This window comes from Impatiens glandulifera, chromosome 1, assembly GCF_907164915.1.
Source record: "Impatiens glandulifera chromosome 1, dImpGla2.1, whole genome shotgun sequence".
NCBI lineage: Eukaryota > Viridiplantae > Streptophyta > Magnoliopsida > Ericales > Balsaminaceae > Impatiens > Impatiens glandulifera.
The window spans coordinates 122,609,886-122,619,893 of NC_061862.1; the positions used below are offsets into that span (position 1 = coordinate 122,609,886).

General features: G+C 29.1%; 1 protein-coding gene across 1 annotated transcript; it reads right to left on the bottom strand.

Moving 5' to 3' along the window:
- Positions 1-1,984: 1,984 nt before the first annotated feature.
- Positions 1,985-7,640, bottom strand: LOC124919689 (tRNA (guanine-N(7)-)-methyltransferase non-catalytic subunit wdr4-like). The gene is made up of 10 exons (XM_047460004.1): positions 7,435-7,640; positions 7,085-7,249; positions 6,701-6,881; positions 3,834-3,890; positions 3,671-3,741; positions 3,491-3,569; positions 3,328-3,387; positions 2,733-2,836; positions 2,597-2,657; positions 1,985-2,527 (listed from the first exon to the last, which is right to left on the bottom strand). The coding sequence occupies exons 1-10, from the start codon at positions 7,551-7,553 to the stop codon at positions 2,141-2,143; spliced, it is 1,284 nt and encodes a 427-aa protein (XP_047315960.1). The 5' UTR covers positions 7,554-7,640; the 3' UTR covers positions 1,985-2,140.
- Between the last annotated feature and the right edge of the window lie 2,368 nt (positions 7,641-10,008).

Below are 10,008 nucleotides of genomic sequence, written 5' to 3' on the forward strand. Positions count from 1 at the left end.
TTCACAATGGAGGATTGCAACCCGAACAAGTATCCAATGGAAGCAAAGATGAAGCTCAGAAAAGTTGTTGAAAGAAGATAGGTGTATCATCGGATGTCTCAGGTACTTGATGCACACTCGACCCGATATCTCTTACACAATTGGCATAGTGAGTCGATACATGGAGCAGCCTACCACTATACACCAATAGGAAGTAAAACACATTCTTTGTTACGTGAAGGGAACGATGAGTTATGGGATTCAGTTAAGAAGAGGACGAGAAGTTGAAGAACTCGTTGGCTTTACTAATAGCGACATAGCCGATGTCATAGACAATAGAAAAAACACCGGATGGATGGTGTTTTATCTTAACGGGATTCTGATCACTTGGAAATTTCAGAAACAGCGAACTATTGCTTTATCTTCATGTGAGGCTTAGTTTATGGCAGCTATTGCAGCGTCGTGTCAATGACTTTGGCTGAGAAACTTGTGAAGCGAGGTGCTCGAATGCGAGTTGAGGCCGGTAATCCTCTATATCGACAATAATTCTGCAATAGCATTAATGAAGAACATGGTGATTCATGGACGAAGTAAACACATCGACACCCAATTCTACTTCATCCATGAATGTGTCGAGAACCGACATATCGTCGTAGAGTTCGTAAGCACCAGAGAGTAACGTGCGGACATTCTCACTAAGGCGTTAGCAAGAGTCAAATTTGTGGAGATCTGAGAGTTGCTCGGCGTGAAGAATCTCGAACCAAATCAAATTTTAAAAAAAAAAATTGTTTTCAATTATTTTAATGAGCAGACTGAATGAATCACTTATTTTTTCATACAAGAAAAGTGAAATAATTTGTTTGCGATTTGTGGCCCCTCATGACTCGATTTTCTTGGATTGAATTGTAAACTAACGAGTTTACTTGTATTGCTCACACATGTGAACAAGATTTACTGGTATTGCTTACACATGTGAACAAGATTTACTGGTATTGCTTACACGTGTGGACAAGATACATCATCAGGTTCAATCCGTCATCGCCTACAACCGGACATTTTACCATGCTTTGATTGTTAGGTTCTGCATTTGCTATAAAAATACATCTAATATTATATTTAACAACTCATTAACACCGGAAAGTCATCTTCTTCTATGGATGTTGAGTTTATTTTCTCTCTCCTAAGAATATTACTTGAAAGATTTTTAAAAGTAAATACAAAAATAAATGTTAAGAATAATCTCCAATCTATCATTGTAGCATTGTTCGAATGCATTTAACTAATTACAATAATCAGCTATCCGACTACAAGGACAGTAAGACCAAGCTCTTAAAATCAAGAGCTTACATAAAATTGTTAAACAATTTTAAACTTGTAAAATCTATAATTCACTTAAATTGTAAGAATTTAATTTAAAAAATAATAATTATATATTATTATTATTTATATATTTATAATTAATTATTTTATACTTATTCAATTTTAAAAAATTAATATATTTAAATATAAAATTAATTAAAAATAATATTTATATTTGAATAAATAGCACTATAAAATAATTATAGTTACAAAATTAATTATATTAATTAATTTATTTAAATAAATAATAACTTTATTTTTTATTTTAAATATAATTTTATTTTTTAAAATGTAAAATCTTATAAAATCATAAAATCGAAATTATTTATAAACTCGTAAAATTGTAAAATCTTATTATAGTAAATTTAAAATCGTAAGAGTTTACATAAACTCAGACTTGTTAACTTCACATAAAATTTTAAATTTTAAGAATAACTCGAGATTTTAATCAAATTACGCAAGACATAGGCAAGTAATAATCCTAATAAAAAACAATGATAAAGAAAGGCTGAAATAATAAACAAATCATAACAGATATTTGGGAATGAGTCACCCAGAACTATTTCATAGAAAAAAGCAGTTATAGGCATCAATCAAAATAAAGCCTTACTTCATCACCATCAATCATTTAACCCAATAAAAATCATTAAAAAATTATCTTTGCTTTAAATTAATAAATATAAAATACAAAAATATTTTAGTTTTCTAATCCAAATAATCAACTTTTCATTTTGTCAAGGTTTATTTCAAAAACAAAGAGCCTACATCAAGAAAAGCTCTTAGTGGTTCCAGATAGACCTTCTCATCGTTTGTTTTTTCTGTCATTTCTTTCCCTTTTCCTAAAGTCCCGATTCTCTACAGAGTAATGCTTCTTAATTAACAGCTTTCTCATTGCATATTTCAGAATCTCAGAAGCCTCTAGGAGCATTTCCTTCTTAATTGCAAGATTACCCTGAAGCTTCTCTAATAACTCGACACTTCCCGGGACATCATTATCATCCAATAAAACAGGCCCGGACTCAATACTATCTGGATTAGTTTTGTTTAATCCTGATATTACCCTTACACGGGCTAAGCAAGATGATGCAACACCTTGTAGATTAGATATTCCAGAAACCATCCATAAAACGTCTTTAGAACCTATTCCTAAGCTAGTAGGAACGAAGTTCTCTTCAGGTATGGAAATCACCTGTAAGAAACAACAACATTCAATGCGTGGAAAATTAAATGAATGGGGGAAAAAATAGGTTTCTTTTACCTTTACAAGGGAAAGACTTCTGACCGATACGTTGTAGTTCAACAGCATAATGCCAGAAAGACTAAAAATTAGAGATAAAACCAAGTGAGATGGCTATGCCAGAAGTATTTTCAATGGAAAATGCCCTAAAACTTGCCTTTGGATAGCAACCGCAACCAATGAATGGTCTGGAACAGCGCAAATGTCGGTAACGGCCAAGGTGCACTCCTCTTCGCTTTTGTCAGACTCTATAAGTCCTGCCTTCAAGAAGCTTATGGTAAAGTTGAAAGTGAAAGGAAAAGAAAACACCATAATAATTATTCATGCATAAACTCCCCCACATTTGATAAAAAAAAATTACTTAATCTAAATGGTTAATTGTTTTCTTAAATAAGATCCTTTGATAATTATACTAAAAAATAACTTATTATTTAGATTGGAGCTCAAATTAAGCTATAAATGACTTATTCGATAAGCTATGAATTCCTTAGCTAAGTATATAGTAAGTACCAAAATACAACTTCACCCTTGGAAAGTTATCAACTTATGCACTTATAAGGGTATAACAGTCTTTAAAGTTCCACATTATATCAAATCAACTTACAAATCAAGTAGTTCAAATTTAAATATTTTCATTTGGTTTAATCAACATTTATTTTTCCAAACATTTAACCAATTGAACAATTGAAATTCAGTATTCAACACTAAATTTTAATTTTATTTATATTTATTAACTGAAAAAACAGAGCTACCTCTACTCCAACATCACAGGTAGCAAGGAGAGATCCGGTTATAATATCCCACACTCGAACCTGCAAATGACAATGCCATATAGTGATTCATTCCTTCCCAATATCTTAAGGAAACACAAGCAAATCAAACCATAAAAGTATCCAGTTTTTGTTATCGACTCACAGTTGAATCGCCACTTCCAGACACAAGAAACCCGTCAGGATGTTGCGAGGTGCATATGAAGGAAAGGCAGGAAACATACCTGTAAACAAAACAAAATAACACGTCCAAAGAATTGAAATACATTCACAGTTAATATCAGTGAACTATATATATATAGAGTGAATACAATGAATCACGTACTGTGTATGGCCGAGGCAAAAACTTTGTATTTCATTGGCTCCATCTGATGGAAACTTTGGAAATAAAGTTACCTTCCACCAAAAATTTTAACAAATAAATAGTTGCAAGACAAAATCTCAGATCAATCATTTACAGATATATAGTTGTAGGAAAATTCAATTACTCGAATCTTAAAGTCGCGGTCAGCACTAATAATAAACCGTCCATCTGGAGAGAATTCCTACATGACATTTAGAGTAAGTGAGTAGCAAGGAAGTATATTCAAGAAAAATATTAACACTTAAGCTGCTTTTGGTACTTTAAAAGTATTTAATCTCAACATATTCATTATTATTTTTTATTTTGATCTGTTAACAAAAACTAATCACTTGGTTTATCAATTAAATTAAAAATAAATCAACCCATTCAATTTTGTTCAATGCTGAACACCTAATTTAAAATTTTAACCAAAGAAATATCTAGATCTACTATTCATAATACATATTCACTACTTAATTTTATGAGTTCAACTTTCTATTCTTAGTTTTATCCAACAGGCAATAACACAATCAACAACATTATATACTTAATAATCAAAGGCTTGCCACAAAGAAATTATTTAAGACTAGGACGATGCAAAAGATATTTCTTCCATTGTAGTTCTTCATGACAGAGGCACATACAAACTTTCCACTATAATGATGATATAAAATAAAAAGATATGTAGAGTAACAGAAAAGGGCCAAAAGGTTGAATATAACTGCAACTCACCCAAGCCTCCATTTTAAAATCTGTTATTGTGGAGCAATTGAGAAACAACTAGTGTTTGGGTACGAAAAGGGTAAAGGAAATGTGTTGCTAAGTAGAAATGTGAAGCTCAATGAGGCTACATTGATGAAGGACTCCCACACTACATCAAACTCAAGGGCACAACAAGGAGATCACACATGTTGAGGTGGAGACATCTAGGGAGCCTCTCCCCAAGGAATCTTAGCATTAATGATTAAACTATTGAATTTCCATATGATGTTGGTAAAGATAAAGGAGACCTGGAAGTATCCCTAGCTAAGAAAAGGAGCAGAAGGAACACAATGCCAATTCAAATGTATGACTTAAATATTTTCATGTTGACTTAATTGCCTATGCTTTATTGATTACAGATGTAAGTACAGTTGAGAAGCCATCCATCCTTCTTCAGAGATGTTCAGATAAGTTGTGGAGGGTCAAGAGATATGCATGGATGAAAGCAATTCAAGAGGAGTTGGATCGTCTGCAGAGGAATGAAACTTGAGCTAGTAGAATTACTAAGAGGAATTACAAGTTGATCTTCCAAAGGAAATTTGGGATAATTGTCTGAAGTGACAAGGTCATGGAAAGATTGATAGTAAAGAGGTTCAGACATAAGGAAAAGAAGGGTGTTGATTACAATGAGATATTTTCTCCGATGGTGAATCATACATCAATTAGAGCACTCTTGGCTTTCACTTGTTTAATAGTTTATGAGCTTGAATTTATAGATGTCAAGACAACCTTTCTACATATTAAGTTGTTGGATAAAAGTATTACATATGTAGCAATTAGAGGGGTTTGTCCATTGTGAGCATAAGGATACGACATGTCTTTTCAAAAAGTCATTATATAGGCTCAAACTGTCACTTAGTCAGTACTCAGTAGTACAAAAGATTTTATAGTTTCATAATGGAACATGAATTTACTAGAAGTCAAGATTGTTGTGTCTACTTCAAAGGAGATCACTGAATCATTTTGTATCTACTTATGTGGATTAGATGTAAGAATATGAAAATTATCATTGATCTTAAGAGGCTGCTAGGGAGGACATTGAGATGAGAGACTTGGGACATGCTCAAAAGCTTCTTGGTATGAGTAACCAAGGAATATAAAGGAGAGACGCATGCATATTGGGCAGAAATCATATCATGAGAATGTGCTCTCTAGATTCCTCATGGAAGATAGCAATGAAATGGGTACAACCTTGGCTGCTCAATTTAAGCTTTCGAGTGAGGGATGTCCAAAGACAAGGGAAGAAGAGAAGGACATGGAGGTAACACGTTATGACAATGCCACTGAAGTTTAATGTATGGAATGGTATGCACAAGACTAGATTTGACATTTCTATTTAGTATTGTTAGCAGTTTATGTCCAGGGAGAAGTCATTGAGAAGATGTCAAATAGGTGTTGAGATACCCAAAGAGTAATACCAAGGTTGTCTTGATATATGTTAAGAATGGAGGTGGCACAAAGCATATACTTGGGTATGTAGATTTGATTTTGTAGGTGATCTTGACAAAAGGAGATCTACAGACGATTACATCTTCATGTTTGGAGTAATGTGATTAGTTTGAAGTCCTTTTTCAGCCCATTCTTGCATTGTCTACACAACTGAGATTGACTATGTAACTTTAATAAAGGAATTGGAGTAAGTAAAATGGTTGAAAGGTTTCTTAGGAGAGCAAATTAAGATGAATGTTAAGTATATGGGGACAATCAAAGTGCATTACATTTGAGAAAGAACCCAATGCACCATGAAAGAACAAATTATAATTGATGTCAGGCTGCACTTCATAAAGGACATGGTTGAGCAAGGTGAATTTGTTACAGGTGTCAATCAATGATGATATTACAAGGAAGCATTGGGGACACAATGGTACAAAGAAGCAATGCATGGAGCATAAGAAGAGCTAAGGGGGTGAAGGAAAATCGCAACATTGCATGGAGTTGCAAGCATGAGTAATTGGCATATTGTTGGTTGACAAACATTGCATGGAGTTGACAAGCAGGGAGAATTGGCACATCTAGCTTGATGTAGGCATTTTTCCATCTTACCACTGTTTTTACATCTATATGTTTACACTACCGCATTGAGCGATTAACGTTGTATCTTTCGTTTCAATCTCTTTCAAAAACAAATTTGAATTGTATATTCATTACAAAAATTCCCAGCTACAAACCACTAAATGCCATCAGCCAAGCAAACAGAATATTGTGCAGCCAAAAGAAAGAATTTGAACATAATGAAAATGAAAAGCATACCAGCCTTGTAATGATGCTACAATAGTGGGATAGAATTGGAGCTGCCTTCTTAATTTCCACATCCTGACTCTTTAAATGTTCATCCAAATTTACGGCCCAAACAACACCAAATTTATCAGCAAAACAAACAAATGAACAGTCATGAGTCAAAGCAACTGCAGTTATTCTCTTCCCGGACGATCTGTCAGTCAAATTCAATTAAAAATGAAATGGAATCAATAGAAATGAATAGATATAAAAATGAAACAAGTACATCCAAAGAGTTGAGAAGAACATATAACATATTATTTTATACACACACATACGCACATGTAGTATGTATCTAAATACAAACAAAAACATGACTAAAAAGCCATATAACTACTACTTACAGCCAAAACTTACATAGTACAAATGCAACGCCATGTTTCTGAATCCCAAATCTTGATTAGTTTGTCATCTCCAGCAGATACAAAAAGCTTTCCACTTGCACCATAACGGATGGCTCTTATTGAACCTTTATGGAAAGGATTCGCTGAATCATCCACCAATTTAACAGAACACCCATTCCTATTGTAGACAGTAGAAGAGTAGATATTCAACAGCCCTATAGTTGAGTTCAAACTAAGGACTTCCAATCATCAACCAATAAAGTCAGAGGATTAATAGCAATCAACCTTTCTTCATTATAAGTCGTGATTAGTCAGTAATCAAACAGTGTGATAAAGATCAGAATGAAAAGAAAAAAAACGTACTCGAGATCAAAGACGCGAAGGTCAGAACCGACAGCGACAGAAACAGATTTATGGTTGGAGTGAAAAGCAATTAAAGCTGGGGCGACATCCATTTCCTGGTTCATGTCACACTCCTCCATTGCCTTCCACTAAGAAATTCGAAATCAGAAACAGGCACACTCACCTCTTCACTCACTCTTTAGGGTTTTCGGATTTTGGGAGTTTTATGACGAGAAGAGGGTTTGTTTGGTTAGGCATTAATTGCTACAAAATGTTATTATATCAACAGAAATGTTTTTTTAAAGCATGGTTTTTATCTCTACAACGCTCTAAAGACTCGTTTGATGAATAAGATATTAGATGAATAAGTTATTAGAATAAAATTTGGTTTTTATTTCAAAACACAAATATCCTATCAATCATCTAATTAATTAATTTTATTATTTAAATATCAAAATTATTATTTAATTAAAATTAATATTATTTTATTAATTATCTTAAATAAAAATTAAAACTCAATATAAATTCAACTATAACATATTATCTAATATAATATTTAAATTTTAAATAATTTAAATAAATAAATAATTATATTAAAAAATAAAATTAATATATTTTAATAAAAAATATTAATTAATTTATAAATATACTTCATCTAAATTAAATATTTATAAAAAAATTATTCAATTTTTTTATATATAAATTAAATCTAAATAATCATTCTAAATAAATATATTAATTAATTTAAATTAATATTTTTTCAATTTAATAAAATAAAATAAAAATATTATAATATAATTAAAAAAAACAAAATATATATTATAATTAATAACAATATATAAACTCAAATATAGTGATATAATACAATTATAAATTAAAATTAATAGAGTAATGACAATAAAATTATACACAATTCATATAAAATTAGGACAAATTGTTTGAGTGGTTTATAAGTATTCTGATAGCTTACCCTTAACCCTTAAATTAATTTTTACAATAATTTTTCCTTTCAACTTTTAAAAATATCACCAATCTTTCGTCAACTTTTTTTAAAAAATAACGATTTAAGTTTAAAATATTATTTTTTTATATATTATCTTTAATTATTATTTTTTATATTTATATATATAATTATTACATCTTTTTTATTTATATATATATATATATATATATATAATATATTATATTTATATCCTTTATCATTCATTTTTATATTTATATAATTATTAAATCTCTTTTATATGTAGATAAAATATATATTAATTATTTTTATTTATATCTATATATATATATATAAAATAAAATTTAAAATTAATTTATAATATATATATATATATATAATTTATATATATTATCTTTAATAATTAATTTATATATATATATAATATTTATATAATATATATTTTAAAATTTAATTTGAGGATTAAAAAAGTAATGGTAACTTTCTAACTACTCAATTATTTTTAAAGTTCAAACTATTTTTTAAAATATATATTATATAAATATTATATATTAATAATTAAAGATAATATATATAAATTTTATATAAATTATATAAATTATTTTTAAACTGTTATATATATATTATTTATATATTAAAGAAATTTCATAATTATATAAATATAAAAATTAATGGTAAAAGGTATATATATATATATATATATATATATATATATATATTATAATCAATTTAATAATTATACATATAAATATAAAAAATAATTATTAAAAATAATATATAAAAATAATATTTTAAGTTTAAGTAGTTATGTTTAACTAAATAATTGACAGGAGAAATTTGGGAAAGAATGAGAGAGTGAATGATGATGTGTCACTATATCGCTGTTTGGAAAATTGATAAAGGGTGATGATAGAAAGAAGAGAGAAAAATTTTGTTATTTTTTCAGCCAATTAGATTATACCACGTCATTCCTTCCTCATTTTCTTTCTCTCTCTATCAATTACCTCTAATTTAAAAAATTAAAACGGTATTAAAAAAATCAAACATACACTTAATTGGTATTAAAAAAATCAAACATACACTTAATTTGTTTTTAAGTAATCATAGAAAGTATAAATTTGATATCACATGGGATGATGGGTTAATAAGATAGTTGGACTTTAAAAATAAATTTCTCTAGTTATATTTTAAGTGTGACAATATCATTACACCAAATTTCTACTCTTTATTTTATTTTATTATTATTATTATTATTATTATTATTATTATTATTATTATTATACATACAACCTTACTACCTTATATGGTTAAATATCACATTATTAGTTAAAATATCTCAAATCTATAATTCATCTAAAAATATACTCTTGAATAAGTCAACTTACAAAATTTTCACATATTTTTAACTCATGTAATAATGTAATATTTAAATAACTCAATTTACAAAATTTTCACATATTTTCAAGTCATATACATAACTCATCCACGAAATTAATATTTTATCACATGAATGTTGTTAGAATCTTTAATCTAGATCTTTATTTATTAAATCTATAATCATTATATCTATGTCAATAAATTAAGATAAACTTAAGCTGCGAAACATGTCTGAATCTGAAATGAAGAACGGTTCA